Here is a 23,780-nt window from a genome sequence, read left to right as displayed (position 1 = left end):
CATTTGTTGACACGTTTCTTAATACATATAAAAATGAAGATCAAAGTGAAAAGAGAAAATAAAACTATATACAACAAATAGATATCTTATGAGCTTACATAAAAAGACACATATTGATAAATACCGACAATAAAACAGTGGCTAATGCTTGAGTGGAATGACGAGGCAGACAACGTGTACTTATCCGAATTAGAGTCAAAAGTAAAACACGAGAATTCCAATTTGTATTCACTAAATTCCAAAACAAATTATTCTATTTGAAAAAATAGTTACGGATGGTTTGACAAATGATTTTAATTTTCATCGACCAAATGTGGTATTTTTCACATTAATTGGAATAATATCCATTATTTTTGTTCCAATGAAGAAAACCGAAATAGGATTGTATGAAACAGATTACGGAAAAGTTAGAATCACTTTCTAACAAACTAAAAGCACTTCTTATGATATTCGACGGGAAAACAAGCATCCTATAGAAAAACACGTTAATGCTTCTTCAGCAAGAACGGAATCAGAATTCTAAAGTGGGGTGAGTTGTTCTAATTTTTTTTTCTTTCTCATGGAAAAACAAGTACACGTATAGACAAATCATTTCTTCCTCATGGACAAACCAAAGATCTTAATGATTTTAAAAATTTAGAAGAGAAGTGAAAAATTGAGATAATTTGGTATCAGAGTCAATCCCTGGCCGGAAGTGTGTTGACCAGGACTTCGGGCCCCTAAGGAGAGTGGATTGTAACATCCCACATCGCCCAGGGGTAAGGATCATGTAAGCCTTATATGTATATTATCATCTCTACCTAGCACGAAGGCTTTTGGGAGCTCTTCAAGTTTGATCGGAACTCCGAAGTTAAGCGAGTTCGCGCGAGAGCAATCCTATGATGGGTGACCCACTAGGAAGTTCTCGCGTGAGTTCCCAGAAACAAAACCGTGAGGGCGTAGTCGGGGCACAAGGCGGACAATATTGTGCTACGGCAGAGTCGAGCCCGAGATGCGGTGGGGGCCCGGGCAGAGATGTGATAAAGAATGCAACCGCTTCTTGAAAAAGTATATTTTAAACGAAACACATAATATGTCTTTATTCTTAAAAACACTTGAAGCATTTTTCTTGTACCAAAAACTATATTGAACTTTTTTCGCCAAAGCACCTCTCGAAAAAACACACAATAATCGCTTTGTACTTTGGTGATCTAAAACGCTTTTAGTTATTTTCGATTTACATATAGCTTTTGACGAATATGATTTTTATGGAAATTTCTTAAGGTTTTCTAGTGAAATTGCAAGCCAAGCCGTTTTAAAAGCCGAGCCATAAAGAACTAACGAAAAGAAAAGGAACCAACGAAAGAAAGGCAGCAAGCAATCAGCGAATGCGTAAAGCAAATCAGCGTTTTGTATCATCCGCGTTCGTATTCTTTTGACGATAAAGTTATACTTTTTTAACCTTTTCGAAAACTCGGTTTCCAAAACGAAACCGTGGAAGAGAGATTTTTCAGTATGATCCATACATAAAGTAGTATATCACGTGTAATTATATAAATAATGGGATATGTATACTAAAAAATTAATAACTTAAAAAATAAAATTTATCACCACTTTTATTGAAACAAGTAATGTACTATCTGTGTTCCCATGACAATTAAAAATTTCTCACCATGAAACACGAGTCAAACAAAAATAAATAAATTAAAAGAAAAATAATTATTATAAATAAGTAAATAAATAAAAATACGAAAAAGGAAATTCTTATTTCTCATCTGAGACTTGGAAGACTTTGGAGTTCGTAAACAACATACCTTTATAAATGCTTCTTCCTCCTCACACCTTCCTCCACAGCCTTCTCTCTCTCTCTCTCTCTATTCTTTCTCTCTCTAAATTTTCACAGGTTTCTTTTTCTGCGATATGCCACAAGTTGATTTGGAAACACTAGTTTCGGCGTGCGCTGGTGGCTCAATGGATCGGAAAATCGCCTGCGAGACGCAGGCCGACGCCACCACCGCCGGACACGGCCGGCCGGAGGATGACGTCGAGGAACAGGAGGTTCCGCCGGATTTCCCGCCGGAATCCTTCTGGCTCTCGAAAGACGCAGAGTACGACTGGTTCGACCGCAACGCCTTCTACGAGCGCAAAGACTCCACCAAAGGAAACTCCAACGCTAATAACTTGAATTCGAATCAAAATTCGCACTCGAATTCAAACTCGCAGCGGTTTTCGATGAACTTGAAGTCGAAGGCGGCGATCATCGGGCTTCCCAAGCCGCAGAAGCACAACTACACCGACACGAAGAATCGGCGGCACTGCAAGGCCGGAAACACGAGGCTGTTTCCGAAACGGTCCGGATCCGTCGGAAAATCGGACGCTCCGATGATCGAGCCGTCGTCTCCGAAGGTCTCGTGTATGGGGAGGGTGAGATCGAAGAGGGATCGGAAGAAGCGTCGGGTCAGGAATCGGCACAGACAGTCGGCCGAGACGTCCATAGAAAAGTCCGTTAAACCGGTTTCCGAGAGACGAAAACTCGGTTTCTTCGCGAGTTTTCGGGCGATTTTTCGTCACGGCGGACACCGGGACAAATCGGCGAAAACGCCGTTCGTGGACGACTTGCCTCCGAGAAACAGCAGCGTGAAGTCGACGAGAGCGCGCGACAGAGCGGCAGCGGACGATGTCGACTCGCTTCCAAGACACAGCGTGGAGAGCGAACCGCCCGGTTTGGGTGGCATGAAGCGGTTCGTTTCGGGTCGGAGGTCCGGGTCGTGGGTGGGCGATGGCGGTATCGACGTTGCGTAGTTGGTGGGCGTCTCGGAAAACTGAGAGGGATACAGTCACGAGGAAGCAGCAGGTGGGTTGCGGGCGTGATTGGTTGTCTGAGTGGGACCCGCTTCATCCTGTTTAAATCGTGGTTGGGATGACGTGGCACGTTGAATAACGGTTTCCCTCCATACCCGGGTTAGAGGTAAAACGGTCATTTCGGCTACAACGTTTTTCTTCGTTTTTTGTATTTTTTTTTTTTTTTCAATTCATTAGTGTATAAGGTTGTGTAAATAGATATGCTTTTGGATTGACGGTTGTAAATTTGCTTGTTATTTTGGATAATTACGGGTACAAAAATTGCATTTTCTATTATCAGAAAACAGATATGACTCGAACTAATTTAACCTGCAGGAACGTAATTTAAACGCGGGTTTATAAGTAAGAGCACATGCACACATTTTTTGTACTCATGTCAATGTGGTTACGTACACATCAACTTGCTTTCGGTGAGTTAGGCGCTTTTGCTACGGCTAATTATTGTGATAATTAATTGATTATATATATTTTTTTATTGATAATTTAACAGATTAGGATTCTTGGAAAAATCCAAGCATTGACCACATGTGAATTGAGGAGGGTAGGAACTTTAGTGGATGGCGGAAAAGGAGTTTTGGCCTACCACACTATAACTTGTGTTGTCTTACCTACTTTTTCGATTTTGGTACTCTTTCTTTTCAAAATAATACAGGTAGATGATTGGGGGTCAATCTAATGGCGGGAGAAGGGTATCCCCTTTAGAAGGTAAAAAATAGGGAAGTGGAACCTACATGTACCATTTAATCAAACATTGTACTAATGTCATCTAATCATCATCAAATGAAGGGAAGCATCATAAGAAATTCAAGAAAACTTTTGCTTCGTTTGAGCATTGTGTCGAACACTTATGGAGATGGGTAAACGGTTTAAGTTGCATAAAAAAACCTTTGCTTTTGTAGCACGACAATAGCTCAGTGTGTGAAATTTGTGTGACATATGTAGCCCTTATGTTATGAGATCTAGCTTGGTTTTTTGAAATCCTTATGTTTGATCATAAAATCTTAATTAACAGCTACATGACTTAAATTTAAAATTTACGAAAATCTGACAGTTAGATTGCCGCACCAATTTCGGGTCACAATCATGCAGTTTCTTGCGACACATCGGATCTTATTGATCAGAAATTTTAGATTCATAGGCATATCACTTATCTTATCATGTAACATTAAAAGTTACAGTTTTGATGATTTTAAAATTAATAAAATAAAAAGAAGACTTGGACATGTGCATCATCAAGTCTGTGTTTGGGTTGTGGTCATCTATAAAGAATTAGGCATTCTCGACTTTGAGAGACGATTGCCCATCTAGCTGAATTGAGATTTTTTTCGAATCTTGCAGTCGAGAGCCGACGAGCCGAATAATTCAAATCATTCATTTAAATCATGCAGCTCTATCAGTCCATCTTACTGATCCACCTCATACAAATCAAGGAATTCGGATCTCGCTCTTCCTCCTATGAGCAACCCGATTTACTCGTTCTTTGACTCCGAACAGCGAAACCTAGAAAGGATCTGAATTCCGTCTAGCTATAGGAAAATGCATTACTTTCCTATTAAATATTAATATTAAATTATGTGTTCTTGGAAAAAGTTGATCCAAAAACTAATTAAAAACTCCGCTACCCACAGTTTTTCAACATCGTTGAATCCTTGACCAGTACTTCGAATTAGCATGTCTGCTCTCTCTAATGCTTTCTTGGCTTTAATTTGGACCCTGGTTTTAATCCCCACATTTTTATGTTTTTCATTTTTTATGATTTCTTCCATTTACCCTAGAAAACAAAATTACTTGTGTTTTTTAATCAGGATTTTTTTAGAACAAGAAAAATGCTTTAGCATTCTGATTGTTTTCTAAGGTTTTTTTATTTATTTAATATAATAAATTCGAGTGTGAAAAATACGGACTTCGGATATATTTCAAGATGAAGTATCGGTAGACTTTAGTTGGTATCTTCAAACTGTTTACGGTAAAATTAAACTTATATTTTTCAGAATACCAATAACAAAAGAATTTAATTTTATAAAATACACGAGATTGATTTTTATACATTAAAATATATTAGCTCTGTTTTTCTTCTCCCTTTTGGGTTATAAAATATGGAATAGGATCCTCTCTGGATTCTCTTTGTGGGAATCTGGAAAATCAATCAATCGTGTCCGTTCATCGTATATCGTACGGTCAGAAATTATTTAAAATTTAAAATTGAATATAAATAGTACCTAACTAAAATTGATTGCATAATATACAATAAACGGACACGATTGATTAATCTTAGGATTCCCACAAAAAATATGCGGAGAGGATCCTTGTCCATAAAATATGCCAGTTTATCTCATCAACTGTGTTCCTTTGATTATTTATTCTTTTGGAAGCACGTTAAGTTAAGGATAAATACAGATGATATGGTAATATGTAGTTCCTTAATTCGGTAATGAAATTAAGGCGTATATTCCGGAAAAGAATGAAGCAAGTTGTAGCACTCCATCAATAGTCTTGTTCTGCAATCAAATTGAAAGAGATGGTCAATTGACCCAATTATACAATCCACCCCATATCATATGCTGGGTTCCTTCATATATATATATATATATATATATGGATCCCTTGAATAAAATATCTTATGGTGCTAATTCTGTAGTTTTCTTAACGATCCAAACCATCTGTATTTTAGTACATTATTCATAGGTCATTTTTACAAAAAATTACACAAATTCAAACCATTATGAGACATCCCATTATAGTGAAGGATATTGACGAATAATGTTTTCCATGGTCACACTACTACAAATTCATTTATTAGTGGCGCTATCAAAAACGCCAAGAAATGCATATTATTGTCGGATATTAAGCAAAATCCGATAGAAACTGAGCATGCGGTCAACTCCCCAATGTATTTCCAATAGATCATGCAATTATTGGGGCACACATCAATCTTCACATACGTCAAAATCCGATAGAAACTGAGCATGCGGTCAACTCCCCAATGTATTTCCAATAGATCATGCAATTATTGGGGCACACATCAATCTTCACATATGACACACCCCGTCCCGAAGGAGGGCATGCTGGCCGTCACGTGAGAGTGACGTAACCATTTGCACAGTACGGAAGCTTTAAGATACAATTTATAAGTTGATACACCCGAAGGTGAGTCCTAATTTTGTCCAATCTGTCAGAACACCGTCAAATTCCTCGTAGTCACCACACCTTTGTGATTCCTGAACCTGGAGGGGCGCAAAACCAAAATTGAGTGGGTCAGTAAAACAATTCTTTTCCAAATCCAAACATTTCTCAAAACGTTGTAACCCTTCTCCGTAAAACCTGTATACTTTCCCAGAAATGTAAAATATAAATATACATATATATATTCTCAATACTTCAATTCATTAACTCAACATTTTCATCATAATTATGCCATGCCACATCATCTCAACATTTCTCATATTAATTATGCCATGCCACATCATCTCAACAGTAATAAGGTATGAATGCATCAACATAAATCATATCAGGTGCAATAAAGTAATCAACCGGAGGCCCTCTTTTAGCCCGGTTGAACCTAGAGCTCAAAATCTATCACTCTCACACTCTGCCGGAGTCACTCCGCGTGACCTGTCCGGCCTTCTGCACATAAGTTACGCTCTAGTGCTTCTCATAAATCATCTGTGCACATAATCTAAGGTCACCCACCAGTCGGAATCTCACTAACACTCTCGCGACTGGCCTGTCGTACCCACTCCGCGTGGACTGTACGACTAGCATCTACTTGGATCCAAGGCGAGCGTGCGATGCGGTGAATACTATAAGCACTAAACTATGGTGCAGGATTTGAGCTCAATATACATCAACATCATCATAACAGAAATAAATACTCACATGTTCGTCCACCGCACCATTTCATACATATGCATCATAAATCAATTCTTACCTGTGCGTCCACCGCACCAATTCATATATATGCATCATAAATCAATTCTTACCTGTGCGTCCACCGCACCAATTCATACATATGCATCATATATTAATTCATGCATGGCAGTTCAACTCACATTTCTATATACTTTTCATATCAATTCTATGCATGGTATTTCACTTCCCGTTTTTCCACATAACTCATATGCATTTCATTTTAAACATATTTTCATTTCAATTCAATTTCTGGGAAACGTCAAGTATATATATATACGGAAAACAAAACTGCCCACTCACCTGGAGTTCGTCCAACAACTCCCTAGCACCACACATCAAGGCGTCACGACGATCGCCGCCTAGAATAGTAATCAAATCCAACCTCAGAATTCATATCGATAGAATATATAACTTATATAAAATACGTCACTACGTAGTTCGATCCGGAAGATCTGCCACTCAGATTTTAAATCCATAACTTCCAGAGGTCCACAATATATCTCTAGGATAACCTCCTAAAATTTCATTACCATCCAACGGTCGGATCTCCGTCAATTTCCAAAACTAAGTGACGGTTAACATTTTATATTATGGATTTACAATTCCAATTCCGGAAGATCCGTAACTCGGATTCCCAATCCGTAAGTTCCAATAATCCTCAAATATTACGTATTACAACGTAGCAAAGTTTGGTAACGATCCAACGGTCGGATCGTCAATTCACATTTTTACCTAAATGTGAAAACTATAAAACGTTATTCGAACACCTAACCAACAATCCTTAATAACTTTCTCATACGGTGTTCAATTTAGGTATATGAATATACCACAGTGATCTACTCGACGTCACGGATGTCGACATATTTTTAAAATAATTTTTACTGTAGCACGCGCCCCCACGCGCCAAGGAAGGCACGGACCTACGCGCCCCCACGCGCACCTTCTTCTTCCTTGGGTCGCCGGACTGGTTTTTCCGGCGGCCGTTTTTCAAATTGCCATAACTTTGTCATTTCTCAACTAAATCAAGTGATTCAAAAACGAAAGTTGTAGCCCTTGAGGAGACAAAGAGAATGGTACCTTGCACAACACCTAGTTCGCCGTGGTTTGGCCGGAAACTGCCTCGAAAGCCTCGGAGGTCGCCGGAAACTGGGTATTTTTCAAATGAGTATAACTTCTTCAATACTCAACGAAATTGAGTGAAACAAAAAGAAAAGTTGTAGTACTTGATGAGACGAAGAGATTTATACCTACCTCAACTCCTAACTCGCCGGGGATTCGCCGGAAAGAGCCTCGAAAGCTCCGGCCAAACTTTGAACTTGTCGATCTCCGTGTTCTTACGTCCAAAAACTTCCAACGAAGCACTCCGAGCTTCCTTGGGACTTCCTTAAGCTCACTGTGAGCTTGGTTTCACCTAAAACAAAGCCAATTCGAAGATCATGAATAGTGCTCTTCACGGGAACTTTGAAACTAGGGGTTTTCCGAAGCAAAACTTACCTGAAATGGATACCAACGTGATCGTGAAGTCATCAGGATTCCAATGGTGGTCTCAAACTTAACGTTGGTATAGATTTAGGGTGGTTTTGTGGTGGTCCGTGTGAGTTCGAAGGAGAGGGAGAGAGAAAGTGAGGTCTGAGGAAGAGAGAGAGAGTACATACGGGAAATGGGGAGGGAATCAGGGTAGGAGGCCCTACTTAAATCCCAAACACAACTTTAAACATACTAATGTAAATCCAATTGTTAAATTTTCGCCCCTTAGTCCCGCTTAAGGGCATTTTGGTCTTTTCACGTCCTCGGAATTAAAATTCCGGGACGGGCTGTGACAACATACGTCAAACCCAAGTCATTTATAAGTTTTTTTGCCTTATAACAAGATTCAGGCAAACAATCTCCATCAGGCAACATTCTTTTAATTAACTCGAGTAACGTGGTAAAGATCTCGTCCGGCATTCTTGCTAAACACTTGATTTGATATAATCTTACAACCGCCTCCAATTTTTTAAATTCCTTACAACCTGGCCACAAATCTTGATTTGCCTCTTCAAGCAATTTAAAAAAAGTCTTGACCTATTCCGGACACCCTTCCCCAAAAAGGGGTTAAGTAGACGGCCCAACACCTTCTTCTGTTAATGGTTGGACAAATACATCATTAAGAACATCATGAATATCAGTCAACCGATCTCCTGTTTCAGTAGATGACCCAACACCTTCTTCTCCAATCCCCATATTTTGCTCTCCAATGAAAGGTTCCCCATGATGTCACCACGAAGCATTTTTGTAATCTTTATCCATATCATACAACACAAGATGTTCGACAATAGTTTTTCTAACAAAAGTATATCGATTAAAACATCTTTTGGAAGGACATCTAAACTTATCAGGGCATGTACCATTCGCAACTGCTTGATCCAAAAACAAATTAATTCCATCTGTATACGCTTCCAAATTTCATGGTAATGTCAACCAACTCTTTTCCATGTTTTACCATTGTACGAGAGCAAATATTACGTTGAAACAAAGATGCCTACAATCTTTCAATCCCTATCATGTAGGCATAACTATGAAAATTTTCAATCCCTATCTTTCAACCTCGAACTATCACAATTGCAATTTAATTTCCAACACCTATCATAGTAAAACAAATTTAAAAAAAAAAACAATAAAAGGTTAACAAAACTATGTTTATCTACACTCTTGATTATTTATATTTTTCAAGTTTTGTATATCCTCATAGCAATTAGAGTGAAATATTTAATTAATTAACATAAACATAATATATACCTATATTACTAAATATGACCAATTTATAGTATATTAAATATTGTCAATTTAACATAACTATTTACAAATAATATTTATTTCAATTTCTTCATAACAATTTAAGTGAATAAAATAAACTAATTGAAATATTCCTAATTTATCTTACTAATTAAATTAAAATATCATAACAATTCAAGCAACTTAAACTAATTGAACACAAATATTCCTAATTTATCTTACTAATTAAGTTAAAAAATCTAAATAAATAATCTTGTGTGTTAAACAAACAATTTAAACATCAAGAAGTTCAGTAATAAAACCTGAACTATTAAAGAATTTCATCGTTGATCTATTCTTTACAAAGTCAGCCAACTAAAATAAAGCCCCTGCAAAATCAAATCAGAAAATAAAAATCAACCACGAAATGCTTGTTGAAGAAAGAAATAGAATATGAAAAGTATAGAAGCAAAAGAATTGAAAAACTTACAAATTGAGGGGAAGAGAAGAGAAAGATTGAAGACGAAGAGAAAACGAGTAAAATGAAGATGAGGAAGAAAACGAAATCTGAAATAACAACAAATTGAAAAGCGTGTGGCGTAAAGTGAATTTATGTTGGTTATAACAGACACAATACTAAAACAATAACCGCCAGAATACTAAAATAATAAAATAATAAATTTCTGACGGTTATAATTGCCACCATTAACTTAAAAACCGCCACCATCTGTCAAAAATATATTTTTTTTTAAATTCAAAAATAGTGTCGTTTATAACAGATAGGAGTTTTATAATATCCGCCAGGAATTTATGTCGGCTATAACCGACAGAATTTTTCTAATATCCGCCAGTAAGTATCTGACAGGAATTTATGTTGGATATAACCGACATGAGTTTTCTAATATCCGCCACTAATTAAATAATGTGTCGGATATAATTTATCCGACAATATTTTTCTAAATCCGCCACCATCATCAACCACCTAAAGCTAATATTGTAGTAGTGTCAAATGGTTTCAAATTTGGATGTTTTTTTTGGAAGAGATAATATTTGAAAAATGACCTGAAAGATGAACAGTTGAACCATTGAAATATGATTTGGAGTGTGTCCTATAAAGAATTCCTCAATGCAAGGAACTGTTGTATATGTATTTATTATCAACTTAAAAAGAAGGGAAAAAAGGTACACAAACTTCTCTTTCTAGCAAATTGCTTCGCCTAACTGGTAACTATAATTCATTCACGGATGCTTCAACATCAGTGGGTCATGAATTATTCACACGGGTACAAATCCAAAAACAACGACAATAGACCTCCGAGGACTCATTTTCCCTACCTACGACTCATGCATGTTCCTTTAATCCAAACCACTGCCTATGAGTCATCGCCGCTTATTCTAAATCAATGTCACAGGTCGACTAAGATGACACATTTACTAGTGCATAAGCTCATCGTAGAGCTCAATCTTGCGTCCATTTGGAGATTGAAGAGGTCTTGAGTTGTTTTTGCAAGATGCATCCAATGGTGCTTTTAGTGCATCTAACTGATGCTTGGAAATAGTCCTCACCTGCATGCATATTCATGTAAGTCAAACTTTAGGGTTGTGTATTTATATGTTTATGTGTGTGCGCACGTAGAAAAATTAATGAAACGAGTAATTAGTACCTTTCCGAGAATGCTCCAGACAACATTTTCGGTGCATGGAGGAACGGTGAGAGAGCCAACGTATTTGTAATATTTGCGACTCTTCTTCTGTAACTCGTTCAGGTCAACAGTTCCAACGGGAATGGTAGCATCTTCATCTTTCTTGCACGCCTCCTTGGCCAGCTCGGCCAGCCTGTTCTTAATCTGTTTGATGAACTGTAAGCCTTAGACTTGTAGTAATAGAAAAGATCCAAATCATGAAAAAAACCTACGTGAGAAGGTAATGCCCTCTAAGGAGCTGCCCATGCAAATTTCCATTAGTCACTAATAGGTGTTTTACCTGAGCCATTTGTAGACTCTTAACATTTGTGCAGCTAACCTAATCTCAAACTGGACAAAAACCTCAAGTCGCTAACTTCTAGTCATGAATTTCAACAGTGAGCTACGAGCTCATGTCCAAGGCCGAGGGCCTTGGACGTGAGTCTTGAGTCCTAGACTCATGGCCAATGTTAATCTCCACCACTTAAACATTGATTCCATTTCTCAACCAAACAAGGGTTTAGGGAAACTCTAACGTACCTGTAAGAGGATGATATCTTCCTTGCCGAAATTGAAGAGGATCGCCACAACTGCGCGGCTTTGATCAGCTGCCTGGTGAAGCAGATGAAGCTCCGCTGGAAATCTGTAGCAGTTATTGGCATTGTTATATACCTCTAAGCCGTTGCAGTTTTGCTAATTATAAGGTCCAAAACCTAACAAGTAGAATTTTCCCAGCCCGTCTAATATTTCGTCTAATTTTGTAAAAACGGTTTCGGCTCTTCATCGTAACAACTGTACACTTTAGATAGAAACACTTCAAGCTAAATACTTTAGACATAATAATGCTGTTTTGTTGAGAAAACAAGTTACAACGACCTCTAACGAAACCTTTTCATTTTTTTGCTCTACTCGATTTTTTAGATAAAAGAGAGAAGGAGAAATGCACATACTGGATTCCATTAAGGCGATGCTCAGAGGGAGTGTGCCAGTGCAACTGCATCAAGTTGTAGTTCTTACCATCCACATCCAATGTTCCCCCATTTCCTTCGAAACGCAACTTCATAAACAAAATCCATGCACATATAAGTTAATGAGGTAGCGTGGAATTGAACGAATGATCTCGAGTAATGGGAATCTTAATAACTTGAGCTACAAACCTGTTTCTTCTCATTCTAGATTAGTTGTAATCTGAGTCCAATTACATATAACCCATTATTGAGCAAGGAATTGAAAGAAGAAATAAAAAATGTAACCACTTCCAATATTTTAAGCTCAAACAATTGGAAGTTTCTCAATAACTTTTTCGTATTGGATGATCACTTACCAAAATAATGAAAACAGGAAAAAACATTATAACATATTCTTACCAAAATAATATGATAGAAGTATAAAAAAACAACCCTACAAGATAATCCGACAATAGGAATACTGAAAGGTCTTTTATCCACCTATTAATTATTAATTTCAAACTTATGAAATATTTTGAGAAATTTTTCTCTAATTTCGACCAAATCTGAATGAGTTGATATATACCTATTCCGTTACTAATTTTCATAATGTCGAAGGCAAACGATGTTGATATTGATATATCCATCGATATTCCCATAAATTTGCATACCAATATCTCAACCTAAATCGATATTTTAAGCAACTACTATTAGTGATTTTTTTTTTCTTGGAATGCAAGCACCTTAAGAAGAGTGATAGAGGAACAAATTACCCCAAGGTTAAAGCCGTTGTTAAACAATGTGGCATTTGAAGTACGGTAGACTCTGGTCAACGGCATTAGTTTCTTGTTAGGGGTAAGTATGCTCTTGACGATGTCCACCGGAGACTGCATCTTCCCATTTGAGCATGCTGTGTTATTTGGACTCAAGCTTCCCCATTTCTCAGGGCCAGTTTGACCAGTGTAACTAAATGAGAGTGAGTCTGCAAGCATGTAGATAAACATCAAACACACAAACCAAAAATTGATCAACAATATATATACACACATTCAACCATTTACTAAAAAAATAATATTATTTTGACACACAAAATTAACCACACATTGCTAATGTCACATCCCGGTCCAAGCCCCCACCACATCCCAGGCTCGACTCTACCGTAGCACGATATTGTCCGTTTTGAGCCCCGACCACGCCCTCACGGTTTTGTTTCTGGGAATTCACACGAGAACTTCCCAATGGGTCACCCATCATGGGATTAATCTCGCGTGAACTCACTTAACTTCGGAGTTCCTACGGAACCCGAAGCCAGTGAACTCCCAAAAGGCCTCGTGCTAGGTAGAGATGGGAATGTACATATAAGGCTTACAGGATCCACTGGGCGATGTGGGATGTCACAGCTAATAACACCCTTTAATAGAGGTTGGCCCTATCATTGCATGTGGGATAAGACTCATTTGTATTAGAGAGTGTGAGTAACGTTGTTGGTTTTCTATGTTTAAAAGAGATTCTTTTTCTGATTTTGATGGCAATGCATATAACAAACAAAATTTTGCATTCCTAAAAATCATAACTATGTAACATATATAGATAAGTACATTCAAAAATCAGGGTTTTAAAAGTCAGCCTATGCATTATACGGTGGCCAACTGTTGGGATTAACCCATAGTCGAAAGAAAAATCGTAAAAAGAATTAAGCGGGCCCCAAAACGACCTAGATGAGGACTGGGTGCCCTAAGACCTAGTTTGGGAGTGAGGTGCTTAAAAAAAAAGCACATATGAAAAAAAGCTGTGAGGGTTTTAGGTGTTTGGTAAACTGAAAAAAAAATGGCTTATTTTGGAAGCTGCTGTGAGAATAAGCTGAAATCAAAGGAAAAAGCTGAAGCTGCTATTTGCAGCTTTGGAAAACTGGCTTTTTTTCAAAGCACACGGAGCTATAGTGCTCCTTTAATGAAATGACCCACTATCAGACTACTTTTTTTTCCAAAAGCTTTTTTACAAAAAAGTTTACCAAATGCTCTGCTGATTTATTTCACAGCCGCTTATTCTCACAGCAGCTTTTTTTCAAAGCACAACAATACCAAACCAGCCCTAAGCGGTCTAGACATTTAAGAAGAGATGATTAAGAGAAAATGAGTTTCTCTCTCTTCCATTCCCACCTGGTGACCACACTCACCCTTTTTATTTATTGAAAATATGACTTTAACCCCTAAAACTTAATTTTCTCCACATAAAACCCAACATAAGTTTTTACTCTAATAAAACCCATTGACTAGATTCAACATCAGCAAATTCATTAATTATATTAGACTTTACACATTTAAAAAAAATATTATGCCTAAAATACTCCTACACAATTAATTCTATACGGTTGTAAGGAAGATTTAATGATTTTACAAAAAAAAAAAATTATTGCCTAATAAATATATAATAACAATAAAACATACCTAATATATGTAATAATACATGCTCAAATTATATTTTACAAATAAATGTAGGTAAATTATTTCACACACACACACGCATATAACCAAAAAAATGCTTGATATCGTAAAAATTCATTCGAAATAATTTACCTACAAAAAAAAAAGTTATTTGATTTAGTGCACCTACTATTCAAATTTTAAAATGTTAGATGCTTAAAAAAAGAAAAATAATTTACCCAATAAATGTAAAGTACATGCAAAATAATTTACCTACATAATAAAGCAAACCCAATAGATGCAAAATAATGCACCAACATAAAAAAAATAATTATTCAATACTAGTTTACCTATTATTTGTACATATAATAATAAAATGTGCCCAATATATGATACATACAAAATAAAATACCTACATAATGAAGAATGTTATTTGATTCAAAATTAATTTACTTACAAAATAAAGCAATTTTATTTGATTTAAAATTAATTTTCCTATTATTTGTACATATATCTTATAGTAATAAAATGTGCCAAATATATGTAATAATACATGGAAAATATATTACCTACTAATTAAATAAAAGAATGTTATTTGATTCAACATTAATTCACCTACAAAATATATGTTAGTTGCTCATCATAAATTTACATATAGGTAGATTAATTAGTATAATATGTTTGAACATATATGTAGTAATGTGCATATATACATATATATATATGTGTGTGTGTGTGTGTGTGTGTGTGTCTTTGACGTGTATATATCTATATAGGAATCCTTTAACAAGAGGGATTCCCATTTTTCAAAAAAAAAAATAGGAACACTCTCTTGACCGTTGGATTTGGCTTTAATGAAATTGTGTGGCCTGTGATTTAATCTCAACCATATAATTTCATTAAAACCAATCCAACGGTCAAGATGACGTCCCTATTTTTTCTGAAAAATGGGGATCCCTCTTCTTAAAGGATTTGTATATATATGTATGTATGTATGTATGTTAGGGGTAATAATATGTGTAATAAGTATTTCTTCATTGTAATTAAGGTGAGTAATTACATTTATTGATTTATTTTGAATATTGTGGCACAAGTTGTAAATATCTTGTAATAATAGGTCAATTATTTTTCTACTTGATAGGCATTTTCAAATTTGGGTTTTATTTGAAAGTTTATAACTAGGTGAGTTTTTGTCTAAAAAATAAAAATTGTAAGAGTCTATATCTAAATAATCATTTGATTTAATATTTTATAAAATTATTGTCCAAACAAGTTGGGACGGCTAGCATTTTAATAAAAGCTCCCTTTTAATAAACATGGTTGAACGTGTATTAAGTATTAGTGTGCCCCACCTCCCTTCTCTGCGTCCCAGTATTCCACTTCACCAAATGCTTTCTACCCCACATACACTTTTATTTCTCTCTAATTTCACTATAAATTCATATGGCAGTCATTTTCAAATTTAGGTTTTATTTGAAAGTTTATAACTAGGTGAGTTTTTGTCTAAAAAATAAAAGTCGTAAGAGTTTATATCTAAATAATCATTTTATTTAATATTTTATAAAATCTTTGTCCAAACAAGTTGGGACAGCTAGCATTTTATAATAAAGGGGAAACTTGATATAACTCCAATGTTTTGAGCCAATAGTAGGAATAGTCCAATTTATTAGAATAGGTCCAATTCTTTAAATTTATTTATTTTATTATCAATAATTATCTCTTAAATGAAAAAATTTATTGTAAAAATCAAATTTCTTCCTAATTATCTCTTTGATTATTTATTTTTATTTAATTATATGTTATTTCTTGTTCTTCCTCGTGCTTTAACCCATTTATAGATTTTATTTTAATTTTTATAATCAACCTATATCATAGGTTAATTGTATTTATCTATCTATATGACAAATTCTTTTTCATAGTCAACCTATCACAGATTAATGTGTCTTGCTTGTAGGTATATTATGTTTTTTCTACCTTTTAGTTAAGTTTCATATCTCACTTATAGGTATAATATACGTTCATATATTTGCTACTTGAGTTAGGGTATAATGTTTTGCAGATAGATTTATGTTAGTATATTATTTTTTTTTGTTATAAGATATTAATTAGATATTTTGGAGTTGAAAAATGCATGATTAAAAGATTTTAATTGATTTTTAATATTTTTAGAAAATATAAAATGAGTATAAAAGAAATAAAAACATATAATTTATTAACTGAACTCACTCCTAAAAACTCTCTATGTTTTTTAACCTGGATCTAAAAGCCCCTTTAATAAAAGCTCCCTTTTAATAAACATGGTTGAACGTGTATTAAGTATTAGTGTCCCCCACCTCCCTTCTATGCGTCCCAGTATTCCACTTCACCAAATGCTTTCTACCCCACATACACTTTTATTTCTCTCTAATTTCACTATAAATTCCTATGATTTCTAAAAAAATATTTCGTAAAATACTCCAGACTTGCAATCATTTGAACTTTTATCTCATACAATCAAATTTGTCAAAGTACTAAAGATATATAATAAATTTACTTCAATCCACTTAATCCGCTTAGCTCACCTAGGCGCCTAGGTGCCTAAGTGTTAAGCCCTAGCATGTTTCTGGACTAGCACCTAGCATCTTTTACAAGCTTGCCAAAAACAAAATGAAAAGTGGGAGAAACTAATAAAGTATGTTGTGGCAAAGTATTTATGCAGAAAACTAAAATCCTTGGAAAGAAAATGGCAAGAATATTAAGCATGCATCTTAAAAGAAACAGAACCGGCTCTTTTGTTCCGTCACTTGTAAAAGCTGAAAAAATAATGACAGTCGAAGTAGGTTATGAGTTCAAATCTCACGCACGAAAGTTGCTGAGAAAGAGAGGTAGATAACATTCAAGGAAACAAATAGGGGAAAGAAAAGCACGGTTCTATATCAGAAAACAAAATCTAAACGCTCAAGAACGGGTTAGATATGGATATGTTAGAGGGAGAGAGATTTCGTACCATCTTGGACAGAAGCCGAAGGGCCAAAGACGAGCAGCAAAGCTATCACAAGGAAGGAGAAGGAAACTCTAAGGGCCATAGTTTAGTTCAATCTCTCAATAATACAAATGAAACAAGAGACTTCTGCAGGTGGCTTATGTTTTAATAGCTTGTGGCTTCTTTTGCTGCTAACTTTAGGCAGGCGATCTTTCGCTCTCTCTGCTAAGTGCTAAATAGCCGTTGTTTCTCGAGAGTCTTGGAGCACCTTAGCTTTGATGTCTTTGCCTATTTATACACTTGCTGCTACTGCTGCCTCCTGTTGCTTATATAACCTGCAGTTTGGGGTTTTTATTTGTATTTAATTAACTAATTATGTCTTTATTTAGAAAGCTTCGATATCTTTATCTGCTTCTTTGCTATAGGGCCCTTGGAATTTAGTGAAAGTGCACATTTGACCTTTCCAGGATTGTGTAACAAAGAGAATTATAATATACTGAGAAATGCTGAGGGACTATCCATGGATTTTTTGCCGTCTCACTCTTTAATGTCAATTCTCATGTCAATATTACAAAACAGAGAAATGTTAAAAAGACTCTCAAAGTGAGACTCTCCATAAACTCTCTTCCACCTCATATGTTTGGCATAATCTCTACTAATTAATGAAATCCTCTTTATCAATCAAAAGATGGTGAAAAGACAACTTAGTCTTCTATCACACAAAAAAAATTATGGGTAATAATGTAATTTCACAGGTCCAAATTTTACTGTTTTTTATTAAAGCCTCACCTACATGTGATGTTAAACTACCTCCAATATTTTTTAAAAATAAATAAATAAATAAAATAAAAATAAACCAAAAACAAAAACCTTACACTCCCCCCACGTTATCTCTCTCCCTCTCTCCTTCTCATTTTCTAAAAAACTGTGTTTATACACACAAAGTGTGTAGGCAAATGCTAGTGTTTTATAATGTTGGCACATGAATTGTGCCAAAAGCATGAGGTGATAAATAGTCTATAGAGAGTCTCATTTTTGAAAGAATCTCCTCAACATTTCTCAAATAAATTTTTAGGGTTAAGTAATTAACTATTTTGATACAAGTGATGCTGGGGAGAAAAATCCAATACAAAACTTCATGTGTAAAGGTAAATGTTGGGAGCCCGCTTGACGTACAATTCATCTGCTCTTGGTAATCAAATTTTACGTTTAAGAGGGGTGGTCTAATGATAAAATAAACAATGTGGATCGTTATTAAATTCGATTTCTATAAGGCATATAAGCATTATAATTTACTCGATATGTGTGATTTGCAAGTGATATTTATACATATCCAAAATTATCCTAATTCCATCAAAATTATGAAATCGACTTTGAAAAAAGTTCTTTGTATAGTCCTCAATTTTGATCTTCTACTTGTCTTTGATATTACATGGTCTTTTATTCTTAAGATATGCGGGAAATTTTAGTCTAATATAAAGTACGAGTGAGGTTCGAATTTGGATACAAGGGAGTTTACAGTCTCGATTTTTTAGATGTGTTGTTCTTCTCTCTCCCATCCACACAATGCATAAACTTTACATTTTATTTTTGACACCACAAATTGGAGATGATTGAAAACAATCGTGTTATTGTTGGGGCCTATCAGTGGAAAGGCTTTTTAGCCAAAATGATCCTTAAAATTTGCATAACACATAACTTTGGTCTCTGAGATTTAAAATCAATAGTAGTGGTTTCTAAGATTATCCACCATCCATAATTTTGGTCCTTCCATTAAAAAACTTTGTTAAGTGGTCCCTGAGCTTTTTAATGGAAGGACCAAAATGATAGATGATAGATAATTTCATGGGCCAAAGTTACGTGTGATGCAAATCTCAAGGACCAAAATTATGTGTTTTGCAAATCTCAATAACCAAAGTTATGTGTTATACCCTCAACTTAAAGGAGCATTTTAACGGAAAGACCAAAATAATGAATAGTGGACAATCTCATAGACCACTTCTATTAATTTTAAATCTCAATGACCAAATTTATGTGTTATACAAATCTTAAAAACCATTTTAACAAAAAAAGCATGGTGGAAACTCAAAATCTGTTGCCCTATTTCAAATTTTCATTTTTCTTCTTGACGCGTGGGTTTAAATTTGTAAAAAACAATGTTCTAAGTGCATGGCCACGTATGCCCCAGAGCACGGGGGAACGCATTAATATTAAACTAAAAATAAAACAAATTTTCCACCGCTGCCCGTTGTGTTTGTGGACTAATTCTGTAATAATTAAGAAATTATCCTTAAATTATAATTGTTTCTATGCTAATCTATAAGAATGGATCAATTCAATGACCGAAAGATAAGTCTTAATTTAAGAGTTCGAATTCTTTTTGGAATTTAGTGTCTGCAACCTAAGAATTAAATAATTTGGATCCTTAGTTTGTGTGGAAGAGAAAATGAAGCTCTTAGTTTGTGTAAGATAGACCAGCGTAATAAGTTAATGAAGACCGTCAGAATCAATTTAAGTGGTCCAGATTTTCTGGTCCTTAGTTTCCAGAATATCCAGAGTGGATCTCTTTCCTTAATTTGACACCATCTATTTGTAGTTACGTTGGTGTGGTGTTTATAATTTATGTAATGTGCTTATGAATATATAAAGTTGAATGTCTAGAAACAAAACTCAATTTAACAGCCGGCACCATGTGAATTAGTCTTTCATTATCGACAAATGAATTCGGGACATTTTTTAATAGAGAAATACTAATGAAACTTTCTAAAAATATGACTCTTCATGAATTCTTTGTCATCTTATAATTTGACGTAATTTCTCGTGCCAATATCATACAAAAAACATAGAGTAAATTGTAGCAATAATCCCTCAACTTTAATCCAATTGTAGCAATGGTCCCGCAAATAAAAATCCATTACCATTGATCCTCAACTTATCAAAATATGTAGCTATAGTCATTTTCATCAATTTCATCAAAATTTTGTCAAAATAAGTTATGTTGGAATAACCATTTATATAATTAGGGTCCCTCAACTCATCAAAGTATGTAATTATGGTCATTTTCGTTAACAACGTCAAATTTTTTGTCAAAACGAGTTATATTAGAAGGACCATTGCTACAATTGGGTTAAAGTTAAGGGACTATTTCTCCAGTTGAATGAAAGTTGAGGGACCAATGGTAATAGATTTTTAGTTGAGGGACCATAGCTACACGTTTTGATGAGTTGAGGAACCAATGGTAATGGATTTTTAATTGAGAGGCCATTGCTTCAATTGAGTTAAAATTAAGAGACCATAACTACAATTTACTCAAAAACATAAGATAGTAGAGATGATATGAAAAGTTTTGCTTCTACTTTTAAGAAAGTCTAGGGTTTAGCATTTCTCTTTTTTATATTAAAAAAATTACTAAACTATGATGAGTTAGTTAAATCAGAGGATGTGACCGACGGTGAATAAATGCGTTTTAAACGTGTAAACAACCTTGGTCGAATATAGGATTACAAAAAGAAATTGTTTTAAAATATATGCTGAGTGGGTAATCTGCAGAAATAAATTAAAAGTAGAAAGGGCAAGGAAAACAAGAAACACATAATGTGAAGGCTTTTCTATGGAAAGCTTCGAGACACAGACTATAGACAGCTAGTGGTACCATGTCATATATATGGGGACCCCACTAACAATTATATTTACACTAAAGGTGCAATCAAATTTTAGTTTCGCTAACTCGTTATTTACAAGATTTAAAACTATGATATTTTATTTATTGAAGAAAATATTATTATATTGTAATGTTGAGTGGCTAGACAACATTATTCGAAACTAGTAGATTTGACAACGTTTCATGTCAAATTTGTGGGGAACACCACAACCATCTTGGTTCTTTTGATTCATGAGGTCCAAATCTCTAAGTGGCACATAACCCAAGTTTTAGGATACGTTAATGTTTTAGGATACGTTAATGTTTCAAGATACTGTTATAGTAGCATACTAAGCCTGAGCGCAAGTAAAGTTTATCTTCTACTATAGATCAAGCATAAAAGCCAATCACTAATCTCTCAATTACCCAAGTGCAGCAAAGAAGGAAAAGAAAAGAGTAATGGTAAAGCTCTAATTTTCATTAGAATTATTAAACTACGAGAATGGGGATTCGAACTTAAATACAGAAGAGGAAACACATTGTTCTAACAAACTTAATTGATACCAAACCTACAAATTACGGCCGCCCTAACATTTCTATTCTTTGTTTTTTTTTTCATTAAAAATCACTTGTACAAGGAGGAATACAATACATGCATCAAATGTTAGGAAGGGCTTGTCAAGCTTGGTTTTTTGTTTTAGTCGAAAAACGTCAATTGCATTGAACGAGTCACGCTTGGGTCTTTTTGTAGTCTTTTTTTCAAACCACAACCTTCCCCATAAACCCACTCACCACCCCACCAAAAAAAAGGCACCAAGGATGACCATTTCCTCGACAGATTAACCCACACCAGTCTAGAAAGCTCAGATGTATTTTTTTTAAACATAAACGAGACTGCGGAAATCATTTTTCATATAACAATTTCATTGACAGATTAACCCGCACCAGTTAGAAAGCTCAAATGTATTTTTTTAAACATAAATGAGAGGGTGGAAATCATTTCCCGCGTATTTTTATTCAAAACCTTCCCCCCTAACTTTATTCTGGAGGACGAATACTACCTTACCCAGATACAGATGGGTTTTGCAGTTTTGGTTCCCAATTGGTGTTGGGGTCCCCCAACAGTGACCAATGGCAAACTGTGCACGCTTTATATGGGAAGGTAATGGGTTTCTGGTCCCTTTGTTCTGCAGTTTTCTGTTATGTTGTCCAAAGAGGCCACTATAATTTTAGCTTCAAATGTCACAAGAACATAGACATCCCATATCCTGCAACAGATGCTCCTTCAAGATATACCATAACCTATTTCTCTTTCAAATCTTTTGAGAATATTGTGAAATTTCAAAACCTGATCTATATGCGATTTTTTGCCTAAAAAGTTGAAAGTTTGTTTGACATTAATATTATTGAAAGTCGATCTACAATCATCCCATTTCAAAAATTTAAGGAAATTGCACATGGAAAAGCACACGATGACCTTTAGAGTGTCCAGTAATTAAATTCCTTTCTAATAATTAAAAAAAAAAGGTTTTTTTAAACCAAAATGGTCCATGCAATTGACATAACTCCTCACTTTAATTCCTGACAATGAAAATCGATAGAAGTAATCCTTGTGTTTGCCACCATAAATCATTTTGGTTTTTTCGTGAAAAATATATAAATATCCTCATTAAGTAGAGGGATTAGTTTGACAAAAAATACCCTTAAAAAGTGGTCAAGTGGTCACTTCCATGACAATTTAACGAGGATATGACTAACTTTCTCGTAAGGACCAAAATGATTTACACAGAAGGAACAAAATGATTTATGGTGGACAAACTCAAAGACCACTTCTATCGATTTTCATTGTCAGAGACAAAAGTGAGGAATTATGTTAATCACATGGACCATTTTGGCCAAAAAGCCTAATAAAATAGAACTCATGCTCTTCTTGTCCAATAGTTAGAAACAAAACTCATGCAAATCATGATGTATTTGCAAGATTATTGTCATAAAATAAAGTGCCAATATAATGCAGGAAGACAAAGAACCCAATAATTTTGCCTTTGAAACATTTCAACATTCATACGCACCATTTGACAGGACCTGCAGATTAGAAGTTAGAGGAAGCAAATGGGTGATAAGTCGCATCTGGTAAGTATATTCCCCACTAACAAACACGTGAAAAAACATCCCCAGTTGCCACAAAAAATGTGGCAGATTAGGAGCTCACCTGTTGACAACTCTTTTCTTCTCAGCTTCAGAAACAAAGACGGAGAGATTCTCCACCAAAAGTTAAAGAGGATCCACTTTGGATATGCACCATTTGCTTCAGTCCCCACATTGTGAGGATATGCCACATACCTGCAATTTCCTTTTGGTACAAATTTATTTTGCAGATAACCTTCGACAATCGTTTATGCTAGGTCGAAAGTTTGATTAATTGGAGAGTAAATTGTACAAATGGTTCCTTGATTTTAACTCAATTGAAGTAAGGGTCTCTCAACTAAAAATCCATTACTATTAGTCATTCAACTCATCAAAACGTGCAGCTATAGTCCCTCAACTAAAAATTCATTACCATCGGTCCCTCAACTTTAATCCAACTAGAGAAATGATCCCTCATTTTTAACCCAATTGAAG

General features: G+C 35.2%; 2 protein-coding genes and 2 long non-coding RNA genes across 4 annotated transcripts; 1 reads left to right on the top strand and 3 right to left on the bottom strand.

Moving 5' to 3' along the window:
* Nucleotides 1-1,599: 1,599 nt before the first annotated feature.
* Nucleotides 1,600-3,102, top strand: LOC103449458 (uncharacterized). Its single transcript, XM_017336533.3, has one exon. It carries the CDS (start codon nt 1,900-1,902, stop codon nt 2,779-2,781), a length of 882 nt encoding a protein of 293 aa, XP_017192022.1. The 5' UTR covers nt 1,600-1,899; the 3' UTR covers nt 2,782-3,102.
* A 2,706-nt stretch (nt 3,103-5,808) lies between these two features.
* LOC139190005 (uncharacterized) lies at nt 5,809-8,438 on the bottom strand. The gene is made up of 5 exons (XR_011573948.1): nt 8,245-8,438; nt 8,002-8,161; nt 7,828-7,896; nt 7,051-7,109; nt 5,809-6,065 (listed from the first exon to the last, which is right to left on the bottom strand). It is a non-coding gene; the product is annotated as an uncharacterized lncRNA (long non-coding RNA).
* Nucleotides 8,439-10,616: 2,178 nt separating this feature from the next.
* LOC103449532 (alpha carbonic anhydrase 1, chloroplastic) lies at nt 10,617-17,961 on the bottom strand. Its single transcript, XM_017336153.3, has 6 exons — nt 17,543-17,961; nt 12,907-13,115; nt 12,137-12,243; nt 11,727-11,829; nt 11,169-11,351; nt 10,617-11,070 (listed from the first exon to the last, which is right to left on the bottom strand). Exons 1-6 carry the CDS (start codon nt 17,619-17,621, stop codon nt 10,939-10,941), a joined length of 813 nt encoding a protein of 270 aa, XP_017191642.2. The 5' UTR covers nt 17,622-17,961; the 3' UTR covers nt 10,617-10,938.
* Nucleotides 17,962-23,112: 5,151 nt separating this feature from the next.
* On the bottom strand, nt 23,113-23,501 carry LOC139190004 (uncharacterized). The gene is made up of 2 exons (XR_011573947.1): nt 23,371-23,501; nt 23,113-23,243 (listed from the first exon to the last, which is right to left on the bottom strand). It is a non-coding gene; the product is annotated as an uncharacterized lncRNA (long non-coding RNA).
* Nucleotides 23,502-23,780: the final 279 nt, after the last annotated feature.

The sequence above is a fragment of the Malus domestica genome, chromosome 12 (genome assembly GCF_042453785.1).
Source record: "Malus domestica chromosome 12, GDT2T_hap1".
NCBI lineage: Eukaryota > Viridiplantae > Streptophyta > Magnoliopsida > Rosales > Rosaceae > Malus > Malus domestica.
The sequence above is the reverse complement of the archived record's forward strand: the minus strand, read 5'-3'. Positions and strand labels throughout refer to the sequence as shown.

Coding starts and splice junctions, on each gene's coding strand:
- LOC103449458 (XM_017336533.3), top strand. CDS start 1,900: ATGCCACAAGTTGATTTGGAAACACTAGTTTCGGCGTGCGCTGGTGGC.
- LOC103449532 (XM_017336153.3), bottom strand. CDS start 17,621: ATGGCCCTTAGAGTTTCCTTCTCCTTCCTTGTGATAGCTTTGCTGCTC. Junction 11,830..12,136: donor CATCGCCTTAATGGAATCCA/GTATGTGCATTT, acceptor TAACTGCTACAG/ATTTCCAGCGGAGCTTCATC. Junction 11,352..11,726: donor AAGATATCATCCTCTTACAG/GTACGTTAGAGT, acceptor TTCATCAAACAG/ATTAAGAACAGGCTGGCCGA.